General features: G+C 44.8%; 1 protein-coding gene across 2 annotated transcripts in view; it reads left to right on the forward strand.

Moving 5' to 3' along the window:
• Nucleotides 1–13,281, forward strand: part of Coil (coilin) — a 14,293-nt gene extending 1,012 nt beyond the window's left edge. The window contains exons 2-7 of one of the 2 annotated variants that reach the window (XM_005394065.2): nucleotides 4,317–5,418; nucleotides 5,527–5,649; nucleotides 5,879–5,926; nucleotides 7,303–7,372; nucleotides 10,226–10,314; nucleotides 12,349–13,281. In XM_005394065.2, coding sequence (XP_005394122.1) covers nucleotides 4,317–5,418; nucleotides 5,527–5,649; nucleotides 5,879–5,926; nucleotides 7,303–7,372; nucleotides 10,226–10,314; nucleotides 12,349–12,423 — 1,507 coding nt within the window. In that variant the 3' untranslated portion in view covers nucleotides 12,424–13,281. The remainder of the gene's footprint in view (nucleotides 1–4,316; nucleotides 5,419–5,526; nucleotides 5,650–5,878; nucleotides 5,927–7,302; nucleotides 7,373–10,225; nucleotides 10,315–12,348) is intronic. The other variant, XM_005394066.2, reaches the window with a different exon arrangement.
• The last annotated feature ends 1,275 nt before the right edge of the window (nucleotides 13,282–14,556 follow it).

Consider the following 14,556-nt stretch of genomic DNA (forward strand, 5'->3'; position numbering starts at 1 on the left):
CTGTGAGTTTGAGGCCAGCCTGGGCTACAAAGTGAGCTCAAGGCCAGCCTGAAGTGCATAGTGAAACCCTATCTCAAAAAGACAACAAACAAATATAAAAACGGTGCTGAGGTACCTAGGAGCAATAGTAGCGAGACTTGCCTGTGTGGTTGAGTTGTCTCAGGAAGGGTTGAGTTGTGATCGTGTCAGTTCTGATTGGTTGTATTGGCCTGATCACGCAGTGAATTACCCTAGAGTTGTGAACAAGGCTTTCACTTGCTTGTCTTGTTCTATTTTGCCTGTTGGAGATTGAACGCAGGGGCTTGGGCATGGTAGGCAAGTATTCTGCCACGTAGCTACATTCTCAGCCCTTTTGATTATTTATTGTGAGACAATGTCTTGTTAAATTGCCCAGGCTGACCTTAAATTGCAGTCTCCTGCCTCAGCCTCCCAAATAGTGAGGATGGCAGAGCTGTGCCGCTATACCCGGCTCCCTTTGTTGTTGACTATTGCTTTCTCTAGAGTATATCAGAATCACAAAACTACTTCAGAACATCAGGGAATTTTTCACTCTTAAATCAGGAACACTGTGATTTATTTTTTTTTTAAAGAGAAAAAAGCAATAACAAAATAACAACAATGAAGACAAAAGCAAAAAACGATACAAGATTGCAAAAGAAGATGGTAGGAGTTAACAGTGGTTGTTATAGTACATATTGTTATCTTCAACGAAGTTACTCAGATTACCAGATGTAAGAAGGAAAGATTGATCAAACCATTAAAGACAAAAAAAATTAGAAACAATCCAGAGCTTCACACTGTGAGTTATTAGTGATATACAGCTGTTTCAAATAACAATTTGAAGTAAGCATCTTTTTCCCTTTTTATTGTTCAGGTCTACATTCTCTCTGCAATGCAGGTGCTATGTAAATACTACAGTTGTTCAGGGCTCTGTCCCAATTAAATTTGCTTTCTGAACTTTCGTCTGCCTAGTGAATTAATAACTTGCTGCTGGCTCACTACAGTTATATTTCAACTAATGAATCATCTGGGAATTATACTCTGGATAATGAAAATAACAATGTCAAAAACAAACATGAAAGCTGTTACAAGTAATAACTACAGCATGGTGCCAGGCAAATTCTTCTTAAACGCTTCAAATGCACAGTTACATATGGCAAAAAACATCTCTTTGAGGGCTGGGAATGTAGCTCAGTGGTAGAATGCTTGCCTACTATATACCCTGGGTTTGATCCCTCATGCTGTAAAAGGAAAAATAAATAAATATCTCTGCAGCTGGCTTCAATGGTAAATGGAGCAGATCATAGGAAAAGACTAAATTTAAGGTTTTAGAGTTTTTGGTTTTATGCTTCTAATTGTGAAAGGGATAATGTGGCCACTGCAAGCCTCAGCCAGGCAGAAGGGAGGCTGCGGGGAGCTGGTGGGGCCCAGCAGGGTGAGGCCTCCCCCTTGAAACTTCCTTGTTGAATTTTATCTTCAGTCAGTCGCACACATTCATTAAAAACCCATCAATGTGTCTGTCAGAGGACTAACAGCTTTCATTGTGTTTAAAAGAAAAAAAATCAGAGCTGCCATTCAGCTAGCACTTGCTGTGTGCCAGGCATGCTGCAATGTGCAGTAGCCCATTTGAGTACTGTCATTGTTATCATTGTCATCTTTACAGATGCGAAGTGTTGAGGTAGTGATTTTTCAACATTAGTAACAGTGGCATAAGGATTTGATCACAAGCAATCACTTTGACCTGGACAGGCAGTGGGGTGGGGTGTCAAGCCAGGCAGGTGGGCGTGTCTGCGTAACAAAATCCTGTAAGCAAAACAGCAGATCTAAAGAGGGCACTTGCATTTTGAAAATACTGTCCAGTGTTCCCTGCAGAGTTGGAATGAAAAGTGGAAGATCTATTCTAGAAATTCCTTGGAATCAAATTTCTTTCCATCACTAATTACCCAGATAATTCACTTCTGTTTGTAAAAGGGCAACACTCACTTTTGTTTGTTTGTGTGTTTGTTGTGATCCATGTAGAGAAATGAACATTATTAGAGTAAACATGTCCCCTGAAAGGACTGGAACCTAAGCAGACTTGGGAACCATGCCTTGTTCTCTGGGTGGCATTTTGCTTTGCTGTCTTAATTTTTTCCCTCCCTTCCTCCCTCCCAATTCTGGGAATCAAAGCCAAGGCCTTGGGCATGGTAGGTAGGCACTTGACCACTGAGCTATATCCCCAGCTCTGTCTGAATATTTCCTAAATGGAAATCCACTTTGGAAACAGTAGGTAGCGAAGCCCCAGCAGTCACTGGTCATACCTCTCAGCCAGATATTCGTAGATGCATCCTCTTTGGGATGCAGTGAGATAATGCTAATAGCTGCTTTGGGATATATAGCTGGATATAAGTGCATTGTAACTATAATGTGTTTTCAGCCAGCACTTTGGAGCGCCTGCTGTTTCTTCTTCAACTCTGGGGACACTGTCAAGCCATCTGTTGTCAGACTGCACGTATCAGATTTAGGTGTTGCCAGTTGAGGGGAGAAAATTGCTTTCCTATGGTGAAATGAATTTGGATGAAATGTATATTGGGGCTGTCCAGAGAAATAGAGCTAACAGGAGATGCACACACATGCATGTGCGCACACACTCACACCCACACCCATACCCACACAATTTATGATAAGGAACTGGCTCACATGATTGCAGAGGCTCAGAACTCCCAAGACCTGCAGTCAGTCGGCAGGGCGCTGCGTCAGGAAAGCTGACGGTGTAATTCTGATCCAAGTCCGGGTCTGGAGACCGGAGACCAGTGTCTCAGTGAAGGGTCAGGCAAAGCAGATGAGCCCTACTTAGCATTTTGGTTTTCTTCAGGCTTTCAGTGGGTCGGGTGGAAGCAATTTCCTTAGTCTTCGAATTTCAGTGTTAATCTCATCCAAGAGCACTCACACGGACATGTCATAGAGTAATATGAAACCAGGTGTCTAGGCACCCTCCAGCCCAGTCAAGTCGACGCGGAAAATCAGTCACCACAAACTGTCGTGTGCGGACTGTGGTGGGCTGCTGCCGGTACCTGGAGAGCATAAATTTGTGACATTTCTCTAAAATAAAGTCTCTTTATATTACTTTAAAATATATTTCTATTTTTAATGGACACATATTATTGTACATATTTATAGGACGTAGGTTCCAGTTCAATACGTACACACAGTGTAACGATCAGATCAGGGTAGCTGGCACATCTAACTTCAGACATTTAGCATTTGTTGGAGTTGGTAAATCCTCTGGCTAGCTATTTGGAAATGTTCAATTAATTGTTATCAATGTAGTTATCTTGCAGCGCTGTAGGATATTAGAAGTTACATCTGTTCCATCCTTCCCCCTAGTTCTTCCCATGCTCCAATCATCACTGCTCTGTTTTCTCCTTCTTTGAGATAACCTTTTAGCTTTTGCATATGAGTGAGAACACGTGGAATTCATCTTTTTGTAGGTGACTTGTTTTACTTAACATATCCTCCAGTGCCATTCATGTTGCTGCAAATGAAAGAATGTTACTCTTTTTTATAGTTCAGTAATATTCCATTATGTGTATATGTGTACATATTTATATAGTCCACATTTTCCTTAACTACTTATCTGTCAGGAGATACCTAGGTTGAGTCTATGTTTGACAAAATTAGCCATATTAAAAATACAATCTCAGCTAAGCACAGTGATGTACCCCTATAATTCCAGCATTCAGGAGGCTGAGGCAGGAGGATTCCTGTGAATTTGAGGCTATCCTGGGCTACATAGTAAGTTTAAGGCCAGCCTAACTATGTAGAGAGACCCTGTCTCAAAAAAACAAAACCAAAAATAAATAACATCTCATTTAAAAAAAAGAAACACACATTCCAAAACAGAACAGATAACTAGCATCATCACCTTTTAGGGGAAGTGCCATATCTATCACAGAAAGATGGTGAGTTTTGAAGTTAGACAAACTGAAGTTTGAGTGCCTTTTTGCTGCTTACCAGCTGTGGGTCTTGAGCAAGTTGCCTGTGTGAGCTGTAATTTTGCAGCCTGTAAAATGAAAGCTACCTACTTTGGGGTGGTATTTAGGTCAGAGAACGTGTATAGAAAACATTTGGGGCACGGTGGACATTCAGGAATAAAACTGGCCAGATGGAAGTGGACTGTGAGTGATGCTATGTAGAGCATTTCGTCAGACGGAGTCTCTTGTCCGTCGGGAATCTGATGCTTTTCATGGGCTGGTGGTGGTGAATTAGCGGATAACTTCGTCCTGGAGACAGGCTTTTGAATCTGCTCACTCCGGCATTTGCTCTTATTCTGACAGAGTCAAGTTAGAAGACAGCGAAGTTCCTGAGCTCTCCGTCCTAGTCAGCAATGGTGGCGATCCTCATTTGCCACCTGTGAAAGCCAGGAAGCGGCCTTCGAAGCTGGAGGAGGATCAAGAAACCGAACTCGGCTACGTTCTGTCAAAGAAGCACTGGAAGAGGCAGGAGAACAGCAGCAGTACGGAGAAGGCCTCGGAGCTGCACGCAGACGCTGGCCCCGATCAGCCTGTGAGGAAGAAAAGCAAGCGAAGAAACAAAGCGACCTGTGACAATGCGGGGGATGACGAGGACAGAGAGGCCAGAAGGAAGTCACCAAAGAAGAAGGAGAAGCGTGAGTGTAAAAACCAGGCCAAGAACCGCAAGCCTCTCAAAGCACAGGCGGTCAAAGAGCGGAGCGCCCCGAGCTGTAGTCCCCCCAAAGGTTCTGCCAGCTGCTGCGTGGGCAAAGCCAGAAGGAAGGGCAGGGGCGGCGCTGGTGCCCAGGACAGTCCCGCTTCCTCCTCCGGGTCGGAGTCTTCTCCGTGCTCAGGCAGCGACCGGCTCAGCATTGCCACCCCGGAGGCTGGGAACTACCCCGAGAAGCTGGCGGCTGAGTTACCAAAGGACGGGCCCTCTACAAAAAATGCAGCTGCCAACAAACTGTGTACAAAAGCCGCCCTTAACCTCGGTCCTGGCAAGGGCAAGGCCACCAGGGCCTCGTCCTCGTCGTCATCCAGTTCAGACTCCAGTTCGGAGTCGGGTGACGAGCCCGTAGCCTCTAAGCTGGCGCCAGAGCACGGGTGCAGCTTCTCCAAGACAGCCGGCCTCCCGGCAGGAAGGGCCTGCCCGGGGCCAGGGCCATCCCTGCACACGCCGGCTGCCACGGGCTGGAAGCCTTCTGACCCAAGCCACGACAGACAGCCTGTCCCGCTGCCCAGCTTCGGCAGAGGATGGGGGCGAGGAGAAGACCTTGTTTTCTGGAAAGGGGCGCGGGGTCGGGGCATGCGGGGGAGAGGTCGAGGACGAGGCCAAGCTCTGCCCTGTGTCTTAAATAAAAACTCTGAGTATCAGAAGCAGCAGCAACTCCGTGAGATCGTAATAAACTCATCCACTATCATCCAGGTCAGTATTTACCGCATTGCCCCCCTCGGTGCATCTGGACTCCCCTCATGTGGCCCCACTCCCCCGCCCACCCAGTAACCAAGTCCCATGACTGGTGGTGTTTTTCAGAATCCAGTAGAGATACCCAAGAAGGACTATAGTCTCTTACCGCTGTTAGCAGCTGCCCCGCAAGTCGGAGAAAAGATTGCATTTAAGGTATATTTTACAACAGCAACAATTGCGACAAAAAAGGTTAGCTCCCCTTGCATGTAAACGCACTTCGCAAGTGATGTTAAAGACGTAGTTAGAAAAGCCCTTCTCCCCTGGGGTTGCAGCTTTGTCTAGGGCTTGTGGGGGAGCCTTGGTCAGTGGAAATGGACCCCTTGGGGCTGCGTGTTTTCCTGGGGGCAGGAGGGAGGAGCCGTGGACCAGGGCAGCATTAGAGGATTTGTGTCCTCATAGGTTTTGTCTTCTTTTTTAGCTTTTGGAACTAACATCTGATTATTCTCCTGATGTCTCTGACTATAAGGTAAGGTTATTTGTTTTAAAGTAATAAGTCAGTTGGGTACGGTGACGTGTGCCTATCACTTGAGCCCAAGAGTTCATGTATCCTGGGCAATATAGTGAGACCCTGTTTCTGCAAAGAAATTTTGTGAAAAATGGAGTTGTCAGTATAGTAAAGGTAAAGCTATATTTACTACTACCTGAATGGATATTATAGTTTTAAAGGAAGTAATGTAACAGAGTAGGAAATGACAACATCCAGCCAGGTATGGTGGCCCATGTGTACTCCCAGCACTTGGGATTGAGGCAGAGGACCACTATGAATTTGAGGTCAGCATTGGCTACATAGTGAGTTCAAGGCCACCCTGAACTACACAGTGAAACCTTGTTTCAAAAAACAAAGCAAAATAAAATGAACAAAATGTAAGTTTGTTACTATCACCGTAAAGTCTCCCAGTTTTTTTTTTCCTGGGAAGAATACAGAATATAAATGATGAACTTGATTTTGTGTGTGTGTGTGTGTGTGTGTGTGTGTGTGTGTGTGGTACTAGGGAGCAAATCCACAAAATCCACAGCTTTGCACATGCTAGGCCAGTGCTCTACCCCTGGGCTACTTCCCCAGCTCTGAGTTTGAGTCTTTTGTTTTTGTTTTTTTTTTGTTGTTGTTGTTTATTTTTGACATAGAGTATTGCTCTGTAGGATGGCTGGATTTGAACTCACTGTGTAGCCCAGGTTGGCCTCAAGCTCAAGATCCTCCTGCCTCAGCCTCCTAGGTGCTGGTATTACAAGTGTATGCCATTCCCTTACCCTGATCTTGATTTTTAGTCATTTTTTTTTAATCAATTTGGATACACAAACATTTAAGTGTCCATTCCTTCATGACTTTAAACTTTGTGGGGTTTTTTGGTACCAGCAATCAAACTCAGGACCTCATGCTTACAGGCAGGTGTAAGCATGAGCTGAGCTATATCCCCAGCCCATGACTTGAAACTTGAAGGAAGATCATAGCTCTCAGGCACAAAGTTTTTATTGTTTTCATCCTATAATTTAACAGTTTGGGGGATCAAACCTGGTGTCTTGTGAATGCTAAGCAAATATTTTATTGAAATAAAATTCATAGCTGGGCGTGGTCGCACCCTCCTCTAATCCCAGCACTGTGGACGCTGAGGCAGGAGGATCCTTGCAGGTTTGAGAACAGCCTGGGCTACAAAGTGAGCTCAAGGTCAGCCTGAACTTTATGACAAGACCCTGTCTCAAAATGACTGAAAAAAAAAAGATAAAATTCACATCACATGAATTTTACCATGTTAAACATTTTAAAGTCTATAAATCAGTCAGTTTTTTAGTGTGTTCACAGTGTTTTACATATTGATATTTGACTTGAACTTTTATTTTTGAAAGGAAGGAAAACTATTAAGCCACAATCCAGAGACCCAGCAAGTAGACATAGAAATCCTGTCATCCTTACCTGGTGAGTCTTTTAGAAACAAACAGAAATGTAGGCGCCTCATATTTACAGTGGGTTCTGAACAGTCCTGTACAGAGGTGTCCTCTTCGTTGGCCTCTGTTTGGCCACCATGATTGGTGATTGGCACCCTGCTGCCCGGGGCCTGTGCTCCTCTCCTTGGGGTGTTTGTCTGCTAACTGGTGTCACATTGGCTCTCAAAGCTGTCAGACTAGTGGTTTTAATCACTGTAATGATGTTGCTTTTATAAAAGATTATGTAAGCTGGCAAAATTGATTGCAAAAAGAAATACTTCTAGGTAACCTAAGTTGAATGCTGACTCAGGAGCGTTATGGGAAAGGTGCTATTAAATTACATGTGGGTGGGTCATCTGTGAAAGATTGGGAGGCACTCTGTAAAAAACTTTGGAAGATTTTGCATTTGGATTGCCCTGCAAAGTTTTTGTTTTTGCATCACTTAAAAAATCACCACAAGCCAGGCGTTGTGGTGCACATACTGGGCAGGCTGAGGCAGAAGGATCATGGTGAGTTTGAGCCCAGCCTGGGCTACATAGTGAGTTCAGGGCCAACCTGAACTGTATAGTGAGACCCTGTCTCAAAACTCAACACAAACCAAACAAAAAAACCCACTTCAGATGAGTCAAGTATGATGGCACATACCTATAATCCCAGCACTCTGGGAGGCTAAGGCAGGAAGATCCAAAGTTTGAAGCTAGCCCAGGCAAATTGGTGACTTAGCAAGACGGTGTCTCAAAATAAAAAATACAAATAGTCTGGAGATGTAGCTCAATACAAAGGCCTTGGTTCCAAAAAAAAGACCTCAAAACTGGAAATTGTGATGATACATTAGGGGTATAGTTTATAAAAGAAAAACATCTCTACTTAATGAACTTGTAAGACCTATTCATCTCTAGTTTAAGAGATTGTTAAAGGAACACACTTTCGTTGACTTAGTCAGAATAGACTGTGATGTGTGTATGTACACACTGGCACATACTATTTTATTCATCTATGTGTGGTGGTGCTGGGGATCGAACCCGGGGCCTTGCGTGTGCCAGCCAGTCGCATATTATCTCAAGTTTTCTCTGTATCATCCCTGATTACCACTGCCCACTACTGGTTCTGAACGCCTGGCGTAAAAGGGCCTTCGCTACAGAGAGCTCAACTTGGAATATGTTGTGGGGTCCCCAGCCAGAGAGCAGGGAGATCCCTTTCCATTCAGCAGACTTAAAGCAATGAATTGTTTCTGGGTTTTGTGTTTGTTTTTGCTTAGTAAAGTAGTGAGTAGAAAATTTAAATAGAAATCAGTGAAAAGAGTTTTCAGCAAAATCCCTTCGTGATACTAAGTAAATGATCAGCTGTAACTTACATCAGTCAGCTTTCCAGCTTTCTTCTGATGTGGCTGCGTTTGTAGAAATCCCCATTTTTAGAGATGGTGGACAGAGAGGTTTGTCGATGACCAAATTCCATGGACACAGCTGGTGACTGCTTGTCAGGTGATTCACAGTGATGACGTCCAGTGTGTGGGGGGCGCTACCCGGTGACTTCGGCTCGTCTGTATGAGAAGTGCAAGCAGTCCTTGCCCTGCGTAGCTGTGATAGAGGTGAATTTTAGTTGCCCAGGTTTCAATAGCATCAGTCCCCTGACAACCCCGGATGTGCTCATTGTAACTGCACGAAGTACTAGTGAGTCGGCAGGTGGCCGAACCACTGTGTAAGTAGCAGGGGCGTCGTGATCGCTGACCAATCTCATCGCTCCTTTTGAAGTCCAGCAAGGATCAGTGGTTGCAGGAGTCTAGCGTTTCCGAGCAGGCAGCTTGCAGGCGGGGGCGCTGCCTCCCTGTCCCCGGAGGGTGGAGGCACACACTTTATTTTGGTTTGTTTTATCGAATGGATAACTGAGATAGGGAGTTGTCCCACAAAGATGAAAGCCCAGTGGGGAGAGGAAAAGTGGTGAGGTGCCAGACGTGCATCCAAATGGAATGAAGGTGTTACAGATGAAAGAGCAAAGTGGTGGGGACGCTGCCACCGCTGTTCGTGTGAACGAGGACAGTGGCAAGAATAAAGAGGGCGAAAATTTTCCCAGGAGCGACACCAGCAAGAGTCTTCACAAAGATCCCACAAAGTGAAAAAGAAACAGGCTGTCAGAGCCGTTTCATGGCATTAGACGCTCAAAGGATGAAATGCCGGAAGCTGATCCCAACCTAGAGAGGAGCTGATGGTCCGAGGGGTGTAGAAAAGGTGCTGGGGGGCGGGGGCACAGTGTGTTTCTCAACCAGGAGCGGAGCACTGCTCCAACTACCCCAGAAGTGAAGTGTAGTAAGTAAGTACCTGTGCCGTTCCCTTGTAAAGAGTTTTAATGTTTCGATGGCACATTTTTGATTGTCAATTATAATTTCCCCATGGATTATCACTGCCGGGCATGGTTTCACCTTGCACCGTCTTTTCTGAGCCTGTCCTCGAGTCTGAGGCTGAGACTCGCGTGTGCTCCAGGAAGTGACGTGTGCGGTTTCTAAGGAGAAAGCATAGTTCGTGTCACCACCCTTGTTGGAACGGTTATCTTTTGCAATGATCTTGTGGTTCCACATTCTGTTCTGGGAGTACTAGTGACGTGCGAGCTCATTCCTTTCTGATAAGCGACACTTGTCTCTGATGAACAGCTGGGAAGCTCGCTGTTGCTGGCACAGGGTTCTTCGAGGCCTCCTGTAACTGCGTGCTCCGTGCCTGCCTGCGCACGCCCAGCCTTCACAGCAGTTGGGTTCGTTGTGACTATTCTCCCAGTGATCTGAATTCCACATGTGGGGGCAGTTTAATTGTGCAGAAGTGACCAACTGCAATTCCTCTCTCCCTTCTGGTTTCAGCCGTGAAGGAACCTGGGAAATTTGACTTGGTTTATCACAATGAAAATGGAACTGAGGTAGTGGAGTACGCTGTGACGTCGGAGAAGAAGGTAGGTGTGCATCTCTTCTTGTGCTACTTGGTTGGGCCTTCTCTGCCGAATAACCTGGGGTTGAAGGTGACGCTGCAGTTCCCTGGCCTGCCCTTATATAAACCATCAAGGAGCTGGGCCTGGGGGCATCTAGTCTTCCCTATGGAGTAGCAGTAGCAAGTGCCCAGTGTCAAATCAGGGTGCCATCAGGGACCCCAGGAGGCTATATGACAAGATGCCCAAACAGCAAAAGGGTAGAGCTGCTTAAAATTGTAGTTCAGTCGGGCATGGTGATATGCTTGTGACCCCAGCACTCATGAGGCTGAGGCAGGAGCTTCACTGAAAATTTGAGGTCAGCCTGGACTACATAGACCCTAGCTTCCAAAAAATTATATAGTGATTCCAGGAGAATAGTGTAGCTTAAACCCTTTTATGGGCATATACCGTCTGGAGAAGGGCACATAGTGTATGGTGTGAAAAGTTTTCCCAAACAATCACACCCATGTAACCAGACTCAGACCAAGAAAGAGATCCTGAGTGGCCCGCAGAAATCTCCTCATGTGCCCTCTAGCCACTGCTACCGCTGTGGTTCTGACTTGTTACAGCAGAGGTAGTGTAAAGAATGACAGAGAGGGCTGGGGACAGCTCAGCAGTATAAGTGCTCACCTGGCAAGCCTGAGGTGATGAGTTCAATTCCCGGTCCCCTGCACCCCCCCAAAAAAAAGAATGACAAAGAGCACGAGTCTGTCCTTTACAGTACCTGGCTTAGACCCTTTTAGACGATAAAGTGCTGGCCATGGCTAGCTTGTAAAGTCAATAGATACATACGTAAGAAAATACTCTGTCAAGCCAGCGTGGTGGCACACACCTGTAGTCCCAGCACTGGGGAGGCTGAGGCAGGAGGATCACTGTGGATTTGAGGCCAGCATGGGCGACCTAGTGAGTTCAAGGCCGGCCTAGACTGCATAGTGAGACCGTCTCGAAAAAACAAGCTCTCTCTCTTACGGTATATATATTTGGGATGTGGTGTTGATTGTTTTGTGAGTTTCAATATTGAGGATTCACATTTTGTCTGAGTTGTAAACATATAGAAACCCTGACCAGACTATGCTTCCCTTCATTTTTTTAAGGGTGATGACACACTTAGGGATTTATTTGAGAAGTACATTTTTAGGGTTTTGGGTAGCTTTGGTACATTTGGTCCAGTCTCCTGTACTTTATTTGCATAGATAAGCTCCACTTTTTGTTAAAATGTATTCCTAGAAAACTGCATTGGAAAATAAACCTTGGCGGCCCATGCTCTTTAAACAGAGGCCTGAAGTATACTAGAAAGCATGTAATTCTCTTTGTTGACACTAGATGGCTCTCACTAGCTATCCATGTGACCAAGGGCACCTTGCTTTCTCTAAGTGAATTGTAGCAGTTCTTTTCTTTTTCTTTTTTTTTTTTTGGTAGCAGTTACTTTTTAGGCAATTCTACTTATAGGAGGAACAGACCTCCCTGAAAGGGCATTAGTGACCTGACACCAGCTTGGGCCACCTCCAGCTCCCAAGAGTCAGCAGGCCGCTGATCCACACGGCCAACCCTCCCGACACCTTACAACCTCCTACCGCACCGGTGTCTCCAGCCCCTACAACCCACACTCTAAATCAAAGAAAGATGAAATATGTTTGATGTAAAATTTAGCTGCATTCTAGGTGAGTTCTGCTAATCCTATTGAACTCAATTTCCTGAAACTAAATTATTCTAGTACTTGAGCTATTCTCTTTTTTTGTTATTGTTTTGTCCTTTTGAGACAGGGTCTCACTATGCAGTTCAGGCTGGCCTTGAGCTCACTTTGTAGCCCAGGCCGGCCTCAAACTCACAGTGATCCTTCTGCCTCAGCCTCCCTAGTGCTGGGATTATAGGTGTGCACCACCATGCCCAGCTTTCTAGTTCTTGAACTATTCTGTACAAATGGAAAATACTTGACTAACCTAAAATTTTTTGACTTACTAAAGCCTATATGACCTCAAAATGAAATGCTGAAACTGAGTATTTTGTATTTTTCCTCAGATCACTCTTTTCTGGAGAGAGTTGATTGACCCAAGACTGATTATTGAACCCGCTAGTACCACCTCCAACTCCTAAGACGTCAGAGTCTGACCACTCCACCTCATGGTCTATAAATGTCCTGCTTGTGAAGGGGACTGCAACTTGAGCTTTTTTTTAAAAGAAGATTTAGAAGTTGTGTGTATTCTTTGTTATCTTCATTTTATTGTATAGAAAAAAAATCTACCTCATCATTTAAAATTGAGTGTTGGTTTGTAGACCTTTTCTTTCTTCAGGTTACCTTCAGTGAACAAAATTTAAAACATAACATTCCGACAGGCATTGTTATATGTTTGGTTTCTTTATTCTGTTTTTTCGACCATTGGAGTATTGGCCGTAGGTTTATAATACCAGGTACAAGAACAGACTGCATATCTTGTCTCGATAAGTTTTTTAAGTAACATTTTAGAAATTAAAACGTGTTGCTTTGCCTAATTTTTTAACATTGGAGTTGTTCCATTAAATGTGGAACATCTTATAAATTCCAAGTATTTTATACTTGTAGTTGCCAAGAATTAACAGGCGGTTGGGTTTGTTGCGGGCAGTGTTAAGGGATCCTTTCACCGTTTTTCCAACTTGAAAGTTAAGATTTTCAGGGGACCTGTGCAGAGCGGTGAAAATGACACCTCGCGTGTGCTTGGAGGGGAGGCGGAGGGCACTCGGGTGAGAGGACTCGCCATGTGCCTCCCAGCAGCGAAAGTGCGATTCTGCTGCAAGATGCCGAGCACCTGGCTCAGGGCTGGAGTGAGGATCTTGAAGAGAAACTGCCCTTTCTGTTATTCAGAAGCTAAAGTGGCTGAATATACGAAATGAAAATCGCTTTCTTTTAACAACAGACCAGATCCCACCTTCAGCTTTGCCAATTTCTAAATAAAATCATATTGAACTTAATGTCTACGCCAAGCTGTCCTGTGTAGTTGAGTGTTGCACACTGTTGTCTTGTTTTACAATAATGCAAGAGGTTATAACTGCTCCCAGCAAGCAGGCTTGCAGTGGTGGGGGAGTCTCATTCACAGAGGGCGGTCCCACGGAGTCCATCAGATCTAGAGCCACTAGGTGAATGAAGATGCCTTCCGGTTTTCATTTGCATAACATGGGTGTGTATCACAGTGTGTAGGTATGTGGGGGATGCAGCTCTGGTAGGGCATTTGCCTAACATACATGAGGTCCTGGGTTTGATCCCCAGCACTGCCACAAAAATCTGTTGAGTATTGATTTAAAATGAGAAGTATAAAAAAAAAAATAAGGCATGGTGGCACACTCCTGTAATCCCAGCACTTCGGAGGCTGAGGCAGGAGGATTTTTGTGAGTTCCAGACCAGCCTGGGCTACAAAGTGAGCTCAAGGCCAGCCTGAACTGCATAGTGAGACCCTGTCTCAAAAAGGCCAAAAAAAAAAAAGTATTACTTCAGAAAGAGTTTAAGAGCTGGACCTGTAATCCCTGCACTCTGGGATGCTAAGCCAGGAGGATCGTGCGTTTCAGCCCAGCCTGGGCAACTCAATGAGACCTTGTCTCAAAATTTAAAAATTATGAAAGGGCTAGGGATATAGCCCAGTGCAAAGGCCCTGGGTTCAATCCCTAGTCTTCCCACTCACAAACAAACAAATGAGTGAGATCCTGACAGAGTTTCTTTGTACCGTTCCTTTCGTTCAAGGTTTGAAAAACAAAACATAACTAGACAAACAGCATGCTGGCACATACCTATAATCCTAGCACTTGGGAGGCTGACGCAGGAGGATCCTAAGTTTGAGGCCAACCTGGGCTAGCAATGGTTTGTGTCAAAAAACAAACAAAAAAACCAGCATAGTGGTGTGCACCTTAATTCCAGCACTTGGGAGGCTGAAGCTGGTGAATCACTGAGAGTTCGAAGTCAGCCTGGGCTACATATGGAACCCTGTCTCGAAAACAAACAAAGAAAAGGTAATCATATATTCGCTAGACTAAAGAAAAGTGTCTCCATTAAGGTGTGTTTTCAGATTACAATCAGCTTATGCCTTGTGTTTTTCCCCTACAGTGATGCAGATTTGGTGATGAAATCAATGCAGGGTACTGACTAGCTTTGTTAAAAATAAGCTACTGATTAGGAGAATAAGTGCCTCACACCCAGTGCACCTCAAGTTTGCTTGGTGAAACTTCTGTCATTTACATACATTATGTGTAATGATGACCATG

This window comes from Chinchilla lanigera, unplaced genomic scaffold (genome assembly GCF_000276665.1).
Source record: "Chinchilla lanigera isolate Chin_1 unplaced genomic scaffold, ChiLan1.0 scaffold00050, whole genome shotgun sequence".
NCBI lineage: Eukaryota > Metazoa > Chordata > Mammalia > Rodentia > Chinchillidae > Chinchilla > Chinchilla lanigera.